The sequence below is a fragment of the Corvus moneduloides genome, chromosome 9, assembly GCF_009650955.1.
Source record: "Corvus moneduloides isolate bCorMon1 chromosome 9, bCorMon1.pri, whole genome shotgun sequence".
Taxonomy (NCBI): domain Eukaryota; kingdom Metazoa; phylum Chordata; class Aves; order Passeriformes; family Corvidae; genus Corvus; species Corvus moneduloides.
Window position 1 is genome coordinate 9,871,633 of NC_045484.1, and position 15,599 is coordinate 9,887,231.

At 37.0% G+C, this 15,599-nt stretch overlaps 1 protein-coding gene across 9 annotated transcripts in view; it reads right to left on the reverse strand.

Annotated features, from left to right (window-relative positions):
• The window catches only part of LOC116448143, a 192,386-nt gene that overhangs the window by 141,331 nt on the left and 35,456 nt on the right, over positions 1-15,599 (reverse strand). For all 9 annotated transcript variants that reach the window (XR_004241824.1, XR_004241823.1, XR_004241822.1 and 6 more), the window contains one exon: positions 14,994-15,112. Coding sequence is in view for 1 of the 9 variants with exons in the window: in XM_032118212.1 (XP_031974103.1) it covers positions 14,994-15,112 (119 nt within the window). In the remaining 8 variants the exon portion in view is untranslated. The remainder of the gene's footprint in view (positions 1-14,993; positions 15,113-15,599) is intronic.

Here is a 15,599-nt window from a genome sequence, read left to right on the forward strand (position 1 = left end):
TTCCTCATCCTATTGATTGAGACTGGCTTAAGGTTCCAAATACTGTCACTGAAGGCTTGGGAGATGGAGTACAAAACTGAGGAAGACATAAATTAGTGAATAGGATGGGAGGAAGAATAGAATATGAACAAAGAAAGGCTATAACCAGTCTCATGTTTCTGAAACTTAATCTGCTTGTTGTGAAATGTAGGTTTTTTTTTTTTTTACTTGGCACGTGAGGGCCCTGTCTTAAATGTCTTGGATAAGAGCTCAGTGTTATTGTCACATGGTGTTCACAGCACTGCTAATCTAATGTAAAACACAGCGAGGCGAGGAAGAACTCACAGCTCAAATACTTAGTGATTCACCGTACTTCTGAGGTAAAAACTGGGAGGAATTTGAAGACAAATGGTATCTGAAATCTAGATTCTTCTCTGATATAAAATTAATTTAACGGGCCAATCCTAGACACTTTTTTGTCTAGAACTGCAATTTTTCCCTATTATTGGAGAAATATGCATAAGAAATCGATTTTAAATTATAAAATTAAAGCATGACAGGATGCACATACAAATCAGTTACTTCCTTTCAGTCTTCTCCTCCCTCTAGGAGGAGAATTCCTCAGATATTTGATAAGAGAAGTATTGGCCAGTAAGGTGAGGGCAAGGGGGAACGGGGGATTTTTTGGGTATTTTTTGCTCTCCTCTTCCTTCTCGCTAAGCCTATTTGCAAGATTAGAAAGTTTACTTTGATATGTGTATCTGAGATGTGATATGAAAATGCTGGGAATTATTCAGCGCAAAAAGGGAGTGGGCTGCTCATGACAAACTCCTCCTGAATATAAAACGTAAAGATTCCTATAATGCTTTTAACACTTTTACTGTCTCCTCTGCTCTTTGACTTCTTTCCAGTACTTAAGCACCTATTTTGGGTACCTGTCAGGATCAGAATCTCATTCAGTTCTTTATGATTATATTGGATTACCTGCATAATGTGTCTTCTGCAAATATTTACATAAACACACTACATTCTGGTGGCTATGGGTGCCACTTTCTTTTTCCTTTTCTTTGGCTAAGTTTGCAACTTATTGGTACATGAGGATGCAGGAGACAGAGGTTTGCATGTATGCATATCAGGAAATCTAACTTTCTACTTTCTAGAGGATTCCCTACCAGGCTTTTTAAAACAATACTGTACCCTGAAATTGCATGCAGAGAATTTCAAAAGGAGCAAGGGATTTTAAAAATTCTCTTTCCTTGATACTTAGAGAAATTGCTGCTAAAAATCCCAGTGTGCTTTTTTTTTGTGCATCACTGAAGACTGAAATCTGAGTGTAAGAACATCAAAGAAATTTGTTAAATTCCTTGCAATATATCTCTCAGGTAAACATGATGCAATAGCCCAAGATGCTTTAGTTGCAGAGATGGTGAAAGCGTGGTGCTAAAACCAAGGCTGTGGGTTCAATCCCCTATGGGTTGTTTGCTCAAATGGGACTTGATGATCCTTGTGGGTCCCTTCCAACTCAGAATATTCAGAGATTTAAAAACTCATGCTTTGTAGTTATTACAGCGGAATAATGTATAACTGAATATAAATCCAGTAAGAGACATCAGAGTCAGATGTTAATGACAAATGTCTAAATTTCCCTTTCCCCTTTATGAACATGTTCTCTGCTTTGCTTCCATTACCTCATTTTGCTTTGCTTGCTCTTTCATTTTGATCTGTAACTGCTCAGTGAGTTAATGCGTCTTCAAAAAATGGGTGCTGACTTTGAGGGTAGTTTCAAACTGGTTTAGTCTTCTGCCTATAGTTCAGATTGGGTTCATTTGAGTTCTTACTTAGATCTAAATCTTGAGATTCCTTCTCACTTGGATAATCTTATTCATGCCACACCAAATACTGACTTACTAATCTTCAGTCATCACGTGTCCTTATGTCATGGAAAATGTATGGTCGTCCTTAGTCTTGTATAATCAAAAGTAATGGAAAATGTGGAGTCTAGAAAACCTGCATCTCTAGGGAGAAGAGAATGTAAGACTCTTCTTTAAATAAAAAGCTTTGAAATATGTTAAAACACAAAGACAGCCATGCTTCCCTTGCATTTACACTTTAGTTATTGGATGATGTCACAAAACCAGAGCTGATTGTGAATGAATCAACAGCAGAATAGCCCTAGACCTCTACTGAGAAACCACCTTAATTGAATATGTTAAGACCCTGAGGGAAAAAAATATTGCTTTAAGTGGAGTATAGGAAAAAGCACGTAACTATGCTCCATTTTTTCCATATAGGAGACTCCTATGTATCACTTGTGTGTAAATGTAGCTAATTTTCTATTTTCAGTAGCTGTGGTCACATGCAGTTGAAAAGACAATGTGAGAAAGTGGGTTGGGTTTGTCACACATTTGAGAATCCTTGCTTTTATTGGGCCTATGCCAAGTGAACCAAATGTGTAGGGATTAGGTCGTAAAGCACATTATAGGTGATTTCAGGCAAATGGAAAGAAAGTTTCATTGTGGGAATTGGAAAAAAGTTCTGAATTGGAGAGAATGTGCTTGCTTGTCAGGTATAGTCCAGAAAGACTTTTTTTTTTTTTTCCTTCTTCCTTTTCCTCTGCCATTTCTTCTTCTACTGAAGATATAAACAAACCTTATTTGTCTTCCTTTCTGGTTTACTAATGTGTGTGTCTGTAAACATGTCTTCGTGCTGATAAATAAATACGTTTCTGCAAAATTCTACAGAGCACAAGCATCCAAAGGCTGTATATCTCATCAACTAATGAATTTTGACATCCAGCACAAACCATGGCTGCTTTTCTCAAATGGTCAGCAGTTCTCCATACAGATCTGCTGGCAATGAATTGAAGTTTCTAGAGTTCAAAACCCCTTAAGTGCACTGAATGAGTATAAAATCCACTATCTTTATAGCTACAAAGACTCATTGGAGTTTTGCAGTTCTTCAGTGGAATTAGGAATAGTTTCACTGGTCAAAACAAATCTGTTCTCTTCAAATTATACCATGTCTCATGAAAATGAACAGTTAATAGTATTGCTTGCTTTATGGCTTCTTTGTGTCGAATACTTTCATGTATATTATAGATATTTGGCAGAGTTGCATAGTGAGAAGCTGAATGATGAACAGTCTGCATTCTCTCGGCTTTGGTTTTCTGCCCAGGATTTTTAACTCACTATCTTTATTAGGAGGGGAAAAAAAAAAAGAGTAGGTTTTAAGCCCCAAAACTACTTTATTTCTTATTCTTTCTTGTGCTGTCTTGAGCCTTTGTGTAGCACTAGTATCAACTATTCAATCAGTGTCTTTGAAAAGCACCTACCAGGCTGCCAGATTCCTGTTGCAGGGGAAGCTAGATGGTGCCAGAAATCAGTCACTCTGTGCTAAATATTGCTGCTGGCTCCACTCCCTGTCTCTCAGAGCGGGTAGAAGTCTAATCTTCTGTTCTTTAGTGAAAAGATGGCAGGATGTAAAAATGCCATGTGAAGTTGCTGTTATGTAACAAATGTCTTGCCATCCTGCATGGTTAAGGAGTTAAACTGGTCTCTGGTCTCAAAGGGTGGGTATCTTATATTACGTGGAATGTTGTTATGCTCAGCTGATGTGGTATTTGTCATTTAGTTCTTCACTTGCCAGATATTTAGCTCTGTGAATTTAGAAAATCCTCTGTTTTAAACGAGCTGCTTTGCTTCCAGTCAAGTCTAAGCACCAATATCACACTGCCTTGCACATGCACAGAACACCACCCAGCAGAGTTCCTATAAAGCAGTTCAGCTGCCCCCAGCATTCGCCACCCAGATGATGTTTGTGCACAGTTGCCATACTGAGAATTAAAATGGTGTAATATTAAAATTAAACTAGGAAAAAGTAATGCTGAAGGTAAATGTGCAAACAAATCTGTTCATAATTGTAAATGTATCTTTATGGCACTTCCAGTTTTTATAGAATCCAGGAGCTCTTCTGAAAATGCTAAGAGCCATTTGTTTGTATAAGAAGGAACAGAATAGATTTTTCAATCACACTTAAAATATGCAGATAGTTTTTAGTAGGCATTTAAAACAATCATTGCAAAATTAGCCTAGTGTAAGACTGATCAAGCTGCAGTATTTTTAAGTGTGTTCCACAGAGGGGTTAAGGTGCTTAATTAGCACATAGTATCAAAATTCAAAATCAGAATTCTCAAAACAGGCATTCAGTTCTTGTCTCACCATGGAGAAGCCCAAAGCCACTGACCACCAAAATATCTGCCAGACAACTTCTGTCTTGCCAGGCTGGTGCTGAGCCCCTCTCTGCAGAAGTGCCCCACTGGCCTCAGTTCAGTGTGCCCTGTACCACAGGCTGACAATGTGTGCACTTCCCTTCCCCTCTGCTTTCTGCTCCTCTGAGCAGGCATCAGAGCAAATCCTAAATATGTGGGAAGATGGTGGCTTGGTCACCAAGCTGTAGCCAGGCATATTCTCTGTTGCCAACTGAATTATTAAATTGCTCTTTGCTTCTTGAGGAAACATTTTGGAGCATAACTCAATCACAATACCTCGTTGTAGCTGGGGTGGGTTTAGGTTTGAAATCCAAGGTCTGTGCCCTGGGTGGGTAAGCTGTTTCTTTGGAGGAAGTCAGTACAAGTGCCTGCTCCTTTGTCAGTTGCCAGAGAAGTGTTTTCCAGGCCGAATTCCAGGAGAAAATTTCTAGTGATGATGTTGTAAGGCCAGCAACATTAAATCCAAAGTTCAAAGGCTGCAGTTCTAGGTCTGTGGCTCTCGTAATTCCCCCACAGTGGACTGTTTTCAACCTACAGACTTTGGAGAGTCTTTTTTATATGTGAAGCTCTGTGTATTGCCTAGATATAAATCTCTATGGATATTTTGGATATAGATGCTTGGAAGATGACTGCAGCATATAGTAGAACTGTAAGTCCAGACCTTTCGTTGCTCGAACCTATTTTAAGGACTCTTCCCATTTGCCTTCTAATTAGGAAATGGATGCAATGTTTGTGGGTTATGGTTGACTTCTCTTGTCCTTAACTAAGAGGCTAATATATTCTTTCCTGGGTGTTCTGCTTTCATCATAGGTCTAAGTTGATATTGCTCCTTCTGCTGAAGTGACAGCTCCTGGGTGATGTGTGACACTGCACAGCCAAGAAATCTGCATGCAGGATGTGTTTTCTTCAGCTCTATAGTTTTCCAGGGAGAGGTTTAGCAGATAAACCAGAGCCCCAAAGTCTGTTTCCATTATCAAAAAGCTTAGCTTCAACTGCTAATTCGAGAAATGTAAATGTATGAAAGTAGTATTTATGCATATGATTTTGATAGCTGAAAATGTTAGCATATGAATTTGAGGGTCTGAAAAGGATTTTTAGAATGCAAATTAACTTTTTGCTAAGTCTTACACTGAAAGTTAAACCTGAGAAGATAAAAGAAAATAATATTCATTTGTAGCAAACTGTAGGGTTTATTACTCTGTTAACAAGCAGTTGGGTGGCCCAGACAAAAACAGAAGGCTTGCTATATCTTACAAGCTCTTTTCTGGAGATAAAATGTTGGAGAACGGCTCTGAGAGAAATTTCTCATTTACAGATTATTAATATGGAGAATTACTAGTGGGAGCAACCTATAATATTCAAGGCCGTTTTTCTCCTTTGATAACCTCTATTTTGGATGCTATGATCTACCTTCAGTGTAAGAGAGTTTTTGCCTTTCCTATCTGCAAAGTTGAACCTTAAAAAGTGCTATGCAGTTTTCTTCTACTCTGTGTATGCCAACTAGAGTTGGCCTAATAAAGGAGTACTTTCCTTTTCAGGTGGGGATTTCCTGAGAAGGTATTTTCCTTTTAAATTGACTTTGGAAGACGTTAACTGAGTTTTGAGCTTCCTTACTCATGTTTGACTGCTTTATTACTGAAACTTATGCTGATTTTTTTTTGTTGTTGTTTATTGCTCAGGAAGATCAGGTAATTGAAATTAAATTTAGTTACTCTTCTCTAGATGCCTTTTGGGAAAACAGCTTGTACAAATGTGCTGTAGTATGAATCTTGCTGACTTGCATTTGATTTTTCATTTGCTACTTTGAGACAAGGAGAACAAAGGTTGCTTATGTAAAATGAGAGCACAGAAATATGGCAAACATGCCTATTCTTGTGAGACGGTGTGGTGTGTAATAGCTTACGATGAGGTGCATTTCCAGAGTTATTATGACTAAAAGGATGCTGCCTAATACACAGGTCTGGTAGAGCTACTGCTTCTGACTGTATTTCTCCCCTTTACCTTTCCTGCTTCTGCCACCACTGCACCCTGTTCTGCATTTTTCCTTCATGAGGGAGGGAGTTTATAGGGTAAAAACTAGCTGGCAACAGAAGGATTGCTTCCAGCTGGACTCTAAAGATAAAACTCAAAATAGTGGGTTGCAAAAAATGCACTGGAAAAAGGGAAATAATAGCCTTGGGAGCTCTTTCTGTTGTGAACTGTGGCAGCTGGGCAATTGCATTGCAAGGGGTAATGTGTCTGTGGCTTATGACTAGTTTGTAATTATAAACTGAAGATAATTCAGTGCGCTATTTATATAACTTCTTGTTAAACTTGTCATGGATATTCACTTGTGATTCTATTTAGGTTTGGACATTTTTATCATACTTTGCTTAGATAGTTTCCTGCTTTTCTTATGTTTGGGAAATTATGATCAGAAGGTTTTTCCTATATTAGGTGATAGAGGTATTTTTTCAGGACCAGAATGCAGGCATAGATATTTCTGTGGGTTTGGGAAGTCGTTTTGCATTTGGAGTTGATTTTTGGTTTCTTTGCTCTTCAAGTATTCTTCAAATCAAACATAGGCGCTTAATAACAAAAACTGATAATGTTTCATCTGCCAGGTATGCCATTAAAAAAAGGTGTGTCCAAAACTGCAGCTTAAAAAGAGATGTCTGGATGAGCTCAGGGAAGCAGTTCACAGATTATGCTAATTCACATTCACTCCAGAGAGTATCTATGGCAAATTGTCTGATTATAAAAGTAATTAATTGTTGAACTGATTGCAAGCTCTTTCTAGTGTGCTAGCTTAAGTTTTACCCAAATTTATTTTTCATATCATTAAATCTATAACAGTATTTAAAACTTATAGTTGTGGTAGGCCCGGTGGCAAGTTTCTATACAACCCTATGCCTTTGAGTGATGTTGAGCAGTGAAAAGTGTGGAGAGGAGGAATAGTTTCTACTTTGTGTCACCTTCAGTCCATCACATCTCCCTGAATATAGGTGCTTGCCACTTGACTGTGCAAGGAAAATGATTAAATATGTGTGGCTGGGTTTTTTTTTCTGTAAGAAATGAAGTATTCCAGACAGTTGTGCTGTCATTGTATGCAAGTTGAAATTGGAAGACATAGTTGAAGGAGTTTGTGGAGAAACCAGAGAAATGTCTGAAAAACTTAAAATATTTCTATGCATTCATGAGTTATCAGGAAGTTCAAAATTGGTCACCAAGAACATGACTGAGTGTAAACAGGTCTGAATAAAAGAGGTCTTTGAGGCACATTTGAAAGAATAGGTATCTTTGATGGTAAAAAGTAAAAAGGCTTTACAGCGTCAAATATTTTTGTCTTTTTGCTGGGCTTCACAAAGCACAAACTTTCTATGTAGTTGAGAAGAAATTCAAAATATTTTTTATTGGGCTTTTTTTAAAGGCTTATTTCTATCAGTGCTCCAACAATAGTATCTGCTAGAAAGTATACTGACCTAAACATTTAGTGTTGTTCTATACAAGTTGTTGAAGACCACATATATTGGAAAAGTAGTACACCTATTTCTTTTTGATACATCCTAAATTGAATAATAAAATGGTGTTTTCCTTTGATTTAAAAAGGAAAAAGATATGAAAATATATAACAAGGTGTAAAGTGGAATGCATGCAATCATTAACATACATCCCTGACAATCTTGGAAATATGTAGTCTAACGTGAGACTTGAGATTTGTAAGAAGGAATGCAGAGGGTCCTCAGCATTCTCACTTTGGTTTGTGTTCAAATGCAGTCCTCTTCCTATTCTGTCAAGGGAATGTTGGACCTCATCATAGGATATACCAGTAAGTTTAAAAATGGCCCTGATATCCCAGTTTGGAGCATGGGGTAGAGGAAAAGGTAGTCTACTGGTTTCCTGAGTAAGTTCTTTCATTTTATTCCTGAAACACAGGGTTACAGACAGCTGATTGTCAAGTATGAAATTAAATGTTTTTCAGGAAATACCACATCTTTTCAAGATGTCTGAAGAGAATACCTGATATTTTAACCCTTATTTAAAGGTCAGAGATCAAGTTTACTGAATCAATTAAAGGAGGCAAACTCTATGCAGAAGATATCTGCAGTTCTTGAGAACTCAAACTTAGTATCTTTTAACAGAATCTTTTGGGGGGAATTATCATATTCACTAATAAACAGTGAGTTGTTCCAGGGATAGGCTCTGGGCTATCCTGAAGACAGTATGTCTTCAAAGTAGGTTTTGGAAAAGGGCCTGATGTTACTATTACTTTGTTTTTTATGAAGTTAAATGGAAATTTTTGTGCTGATTTTTAAAGTTGAGTTTAGGAAAGGATGATTACTTCTGTGCAAGGAGGATTTTCTGTTTGAATTATCAGAACAAACCATCAGTACTTGAAATTAGTCTAGTCCAGACTGATTCCACCAACTCCTTAAGAGCCTTTGGGCAGTTGTAGTGAATGACATTAATTTATAAGAAATTAAATATCAATGGGGCATTGATAAATATGGTCAGATGAAAACAATTTGAAAACTTAAAGTATCTTCAAAGGATCATCCATATCAAGATTCAGTGATCATACCAAGTCACTTAATACACCATTACCTAGTGTTCTAGTCTAAACTGAGTGCATTTAGCAATAGTTGCTATGGGTAGTATCTGACATACCACAGTTGTTTCTTTTCACAAAGGAGAAACATGTCGTGAAGAACAGTTAAATATTATAGATAAAATGTAGATTTCTTCCAATTCAGTCATTGGCTGATACAAGCCTTTATGTACATTTTTTATCAAATAAATATATAAAATTTTGCCTTGTATTATTGACATGTGAGTGGAGGCTGGTATTTTTCATCTTGTTGATATGTCAAATTTGGACAAGTTACCCAGCACAGGGAAATTCCAGGCTTTTCTCTGGTTTGAGTCAGGCACTGGACTAGGTGAGGGACTGAGGTCACTTTTAACCTCACTTATTTCCAAAGTGTCTCTGATTTCAGTCATTCTGAGTATGGATTGATAAGTTTTGACTGAACTGCATCAGAGGCCCTTCTGTTGATAGAGATAGTTCAGACAGCACAAGACTTTAAAGTAGATTTACTTTTAAATGTTTGTCAGATGTTTCAGAAGAACTTCTGTATCTGAATGATACTGAGCTTTCTGTTCTAAAGGTCAGGAATAGTAAGTATATCCTTTTGACTATTGACACTAAAAAAACCCAACATTTGGGATCTTCCTATATATGCATGACTTTCTCCAATGGCTGTAGTGTAGTGGCCTTTTGCTGTGGTTTGCCTGTGAGAAATGATGAGTGAAAAGCTGGGTGGAGTTTTGTTACGCTTCCATAGTCCTCTGTCCAATGCCAAATCATTGTAACTTTGGATGATGCTGAAAATGGAGTGTGGGAGGAGATAAATCACACTGCATTGGAGGGGAAAACAAACAAATAAAGAAGCTAGGTCCACTAAGATATGAAAAGCTTTTTTCATTTAGAAAAAATAACTTCAAGATTTTGAAAGAAAATATTAGGCTGATTTGTCTTCCCCTGCTCAGTGGAAACAACTTTAAAAGTTTAGTTGAACTGTTAAATATATTCAGTTGCCCTAGATATTCTTGGCACAAAAGTTTTCATGGATTCCTGATATTTAGTTTCCTCAATTGAGACTATGACTTTAATAAGCAAAAGCCACTGCTGTTTTACATATGGCATTAAAAATAAGCCAATACAGAATAAAATCAGCTGACTAATTTAATATCGTGGTTTTTATTCTTTATGTGAATACTTTGAGGGTCTGAGTGCTTGAGATGATGAATTGCACATGCAGAACGTAGGAAATCATGGGATCTTGAAGATTGTTCCATATTTAAATCTTTTGTCTTAAGTGGAGTTGTCTGTCTGAGGGCTACAAGCAGCAGACCAGCTCACAGGAGCAGATATCCCCCTTCCTGCCCCAGGAGTGTTGTGACCTTGAAACAGCTTGCTTAAGGCTTTTGAGATTGAAAAAAGTTTTAAATGCTGGCTAAAATTCTGAATTTGCTACCTAGCTGGTTAGTGACTTGCTATGATTGGTTTAGCTTTTTAGCAGTATAATTTAGAAAAGAAGCGTTTCAGATTTAGTCATGAAATTGTTTAGAAATCTCAATATATTTTCTTTTAAGATGGTGTCAAAGAATAAGTTATTTAATCAATATTTGTCATTGTGAATAACTGTATGTAAAGGTCAATACATACAGTATTATACTTCTGGGAAACAGTATTTCAGTAAATATGGATTACTTTACTGAAAGTACATATAAAAAATACTCAAAATAACCCAAAAGAAACAAAAAACCCCACCTGATGTAATGTAGAAGTTGGTTTGCCTTGAAGCATATTATTTCTGACTCCCTAACCATATCCTGTATTTTCGTTTCAAATTCTCCATGAATCGTTTTTATCCGCCTCTCTACTGTTTGTACGTCTAAAAATTTCATTGCTGTAAACAGGAGACTTGGATATGTGATGAATGAAGTATTGCAGCTGCCTGAGTAAGAAATTTTTCTGGAGCTAAAGATAGACTTGTCTTCTTGTATCTATTTGGCAGAGAAAAAGGGTGATTGAAGAGAAGTACAGTATATGAAAGCACAGCTAAAACACAGACATGCTAACATTATAATACAGTGTCTCATTGGATGGTGGGGTGTTTTGACTACATGGCTACAGCATGTCTATAATTTAAATGCCATTAATGGCACAGAAAACAATAGCATGGAGACAGGAATACTGTAAGATCTCTGGTTCCGTACTTACAATGCAGATGAAATAGCCCTTTGAACTTGTGGTGCCAAATGTTGTCCGAAGTTACCATTCTTCCATGAGGAAAGCAGTTTGTTTTTGTGGTGTTTTATGTCTTCCCCTCCTAGCACAGGCAGACATTTTCTGTTTAGATTGCTTGGCTTGTGTCACTACAAAGATCCCAGGCAAAGGGGGGCTGCTTCTATTTGCCTCACTCATGTCCCATCCACACATTCAGTACAGAATTCGCTATTGTGAATAGTCATGACTATGTTTTCTTTGTACTCGTTGGCCTTTGAATATGCTTCTTTATACTTTTTACTAAAGTCACACACAGAACTAGTTTCACCAGAAGCTCTTGGTGTTCAGCTGTAACAGAGTTACACATAGTCCTGTGACTGCACCCCAGCTATAATATCTCATTTGTTTCCACTTGGCTGTTGTAATGTTTTCTGCCGTTTAGACTTCTTCTCCTTTCCCTTGCTCTCTTTTTTTCCGTTTTCTTTTTTTCCCCCATTTTAAATTATATCTGACTTTGTTTTGGTTATTGAACTTAACTGTGTGTAAGTACATGTTTCTGTACCCTCACAGATGCCAAACATTTAATGCACCTTAGTGTAATGTATGCACTAATTATTTGCCAAATTGGAATGAGCCTTTCCAGAAACAGTTCTTGATCTTTGAAAACTTTGCAAAATGGATATAATATGTTAATTGTGAAGCTTTTTTTAGAACACATTTCAAAGGAGGAGAAGAAATGCTGTGTAAGTGAAACTTGTTTAAAGTGCTCCACCACTTCTAGCAGGAGACTGTTACAATAGTTGCATTATTTCTTTATCCTGATCAAATGCTGTTGTAAATATCACTTAGGCTTTTTTTTCCCCTCCTCAAACTGGTTCACTGTGTGTAGGTCTGGTACTATACCATGTAAATACTAGCTGTTTCCAGTTTTGGCTAAGTGGATGGACTCTTTTGAAAAGATTCATGTAATGTTGACAAAAATTAAAGCCAACTTATACTCTGAACAAATAACTAAATATTAGAAGTTGCTAAAGGGATAGGTACAGTGTTTCAGAAAAGTTGCTTCTCTTTATAGTAGAAGTCTCAAATTTGAAGTGTGGGAAATGTGTGTATTTAAGTATGCCTTTCTTTTCTCACTTAAAAACAAATTATAGCTAAAATTCAAAGCATATGGAGCAGATATGGATCTACTTAATACTGAAGGTAAATAGAATTGAAGAAGAATAATTAATTTATTCTTATTAATCTTGTATTTGCTAAGATCCAAAGTTTCTAAACTGAAGTAATTTATTGAGCATTTTCTTTATCTAGTTTCTCTCAAGTGTATAGAAACAGGGTCTTTCAAACTTGTGATGGCTTTCTACTGAACCTGTGCATTCATAGAACAACTCAGGTTCCTTCAAAATGTTGTGCAAATATGTGCAAAAAAGAAATCTTAGGAATGTTTTGATCTTGGAAGGAATCTTGATCAGAACAGTCAATGAAATGCAAAATGGTACGTTGGCCAACTGAAAGCAATTGTCTGTTTATTTCTTTCTCAACAATATTAGTAAAGAAAGATTTTGCTTGGGCCACTATTCCTGGCTACTGCAATCAGTAATTTTCAGTTTTGTCTGAAGAGAAATTAATAAGTGTTTCTATCACTTCTTGCCACAAACTCTGAGGAGTAACATGAAACCAAAGCAGAACTTGAGAGAAGTAATAGCTAGCTCTTACCCAAACTTGTTTTTAATTAGATCAGATTATGAGGCAGTGAAAAAACTCTTCTTCATGGCAGGTTTGGTAAAATCAGTCTTAGTTATCCCACTAGTTTTCTACTTGGGAAATAATTTATGAAATGAAAGGGAGCAATCCACGCTCAATGGGATTTAAATATAGAGAAAATCTGCACTATTTCTCTGGGTCAGAAAAGCATGCTATGTGCTTTGAGAAACTTTTCCTACTAAATGCCTGGTACACAAGTAACTTCTTCAATACCAGGATGGTTGTTAGTTTTCTGTGAAAAGCCCCAAGTATATTTTATAACCTGAGCACAGTTCATTTCCTGATGTAGCAGTGCAGTCCCAGCTGCCCTCATGAGAGCAGAATTCCAGATGTTCCTTTTTTTTCTGTATGGAGTGGTGCTGTAATTGTTGGACAGCAAGGATACAATTTGGCTCTCTGATAATGTTGTATCTGTAGAAATACTTTCACTGTGGCTATAGGAACGTGTGTATACATTAGGAAGGAAACTATATTATGGATTTCAGTCTTTAAATGCATTCATATGACCCAGGTGAGTGCAAGAACCACTTGGATTTGATAATATAATGATGACATTTTAAATATCATGTAAGGGAGGAATTAGCCATTATCTAAAGCAGCATACATGATAACACAGTGATTTGAACCTGTCATTCATTTAATAATTCAGGTTGGAAAAGGCATGTGAGATCAGTGTCCAACAGTAAACCTAACACTGCCAGGTCCTCTACTCAAATCTTGTCCCAAAGCACCACATCTACATGTCTTTTAAGTACCTGCAGGGATGGTGACTTTATCACTTCTCTGGGAACTCTTTTCCAATGCTTGACAGACTTTTTGATGGAGAATTTTTTCCTAATATCAAATCTCAATGGCCCCTGGTACAACTTGTGGCCATTTTCTCTTTCCTATCACTCGTTACTTGGGAAAAAAACGTACACTTGACACTCAGACACACTCTGCTACAGCCTCCTATGAGGTGGTTGTAGAGAGTGATAAATTCTACCCTGAACCTCCAGACTTCATAACCCCAATTGCCTCAGTTGTTCCTGGATGGACTTGGGCTCTAGACCCTCCACCTTAATCATGCAGTCATGGTCACAGTTTGTGCATAAACTTGTCTATGTAAGTGTTTCTAGATGTTCAGCTTCAGTGTTTCTCCAGCTGTTTCATAGGACTGTTTTTATAGGACACTAAAAGCTTAAAAAAGCTTGGAGTCAGTAAAAACAAAGCATGTGAGAACAACTTTAGTTGTGGTTGTTCCCATATTTTTGCTATTATTTCAGAATATGTCCTACTATGGTCGAATGTCCATCTGTTCCAATTTCTTGAATGTGTTCATGACAGGGTTGGGAGCTGATCCTGGGTTATTTCCACATTTAATTGCTCCATTAAATACTGTGGGTATATTCTGGTTGTGGGTTATCCAATTTTAATTCATCATTACAGATAATTTAAATTATCCTAAATGCCATAGTGATCTGCTGGTTAGAGCAGAAAGCTGCTCAGGTACCAACTATAATTGCCACTTGTGGCAGAAAAAAAACAAATGTGACTTTTTTCTGTTCTGAAACTCTGCGGCCATTTCTATTTTCCTAGTTGGCTTAGGCCGAAAATGACTTTTTTAAACAAGATTTAGCAAGACAGATTCTTGATTTCAGGTGATGACACTGATGCTTTATTGTAATAGAAATTTGTAATCAAGATTCTAGAAACTGTTAACAGTATACAGTTCTGCCTTCAGGATAAGAAAAATGGAGATGATTCCTGGAATCCTACTTCATGGGAGGAAGATTGGAGGGGCTAGCATGGGCTTAGGAATATGGAGAAAAGGACCTTCTCTCCCTTCTGGGCATGTAGAGTTGAACACTCACTTTTCTTTGTGGTCTATGTTTATTGCTAAACTCTTGAGCAAGCCTGGAGGCATTTCCTAAATGAGGCTGGAACTACATAGCTTTTAAACACAATTACCCCTCTCTCCTGCTTTCTGCATGCCCTGTCAGTTCTAATGGACTTTCCTTGGCTCCGACAGAAAGGGAAGGTGTGGGGGTCTCTGACCAGTCCCCTTCTTCCCCCAGACTGCGTGGAATGGCCACATCTTATTATGGCCCTTGGACAGCACCAATTTAAAGGCTCTCCAGAATATTAAAGCGTAAATTTTGCCTAAGGGGGGAAGTCTGGGAAGAAAAGAGTAGTCATTCAACAGCAAAGAAATAAGTTTGCTTCTACTACCTGATGTGAGACTCCTTCAGAGTGGAAAGAATACCAAACTGGGCTGTACTTTGTGTCATATCAACAGGATGGGTTTGCCCAGTGTGTTTCTTCCACAGTGATCTTCTGTGGCTTGTGGTCTGCAAAATGCAAAGAGAAAGCAATCCTATCACAACTAACAGCAAAAAAAAGTCTTAAGAAAACTGTTATTCGTAGGAATACAGATTAGAGTGTATCTAATAGAGGGGTAGAAATCTTACCATTTTTAAAAAAGAGTAACAAAAATAAAAACACCTAATGACTGCTTTAAGGAAAAACCCCTTTGTTAGTCTTCAAGCACAAGAAAATACTTGACCTGTTTTGAACAGTGTTTTTATAACATGCTTTTGTTGGATTACAATCTTTTTTCTCTTCTCTGTTTGATCTTAAAGTCTAACTGTGTTAATTTAAAAAATTAATATAATGCATTAAGCTTGTAATATGATTAAAGGTATTTTAGAACTTTATAGGAGAGGGGTTTGTTTCTCATTCTGTTAGTTTCTCAACTATTGCAACTGCAATTGCAGTTCTATGCAAAACAGTAACTACATATGGTTAAAAACTTCATGTTTTTTTTTTTTTTTTTTT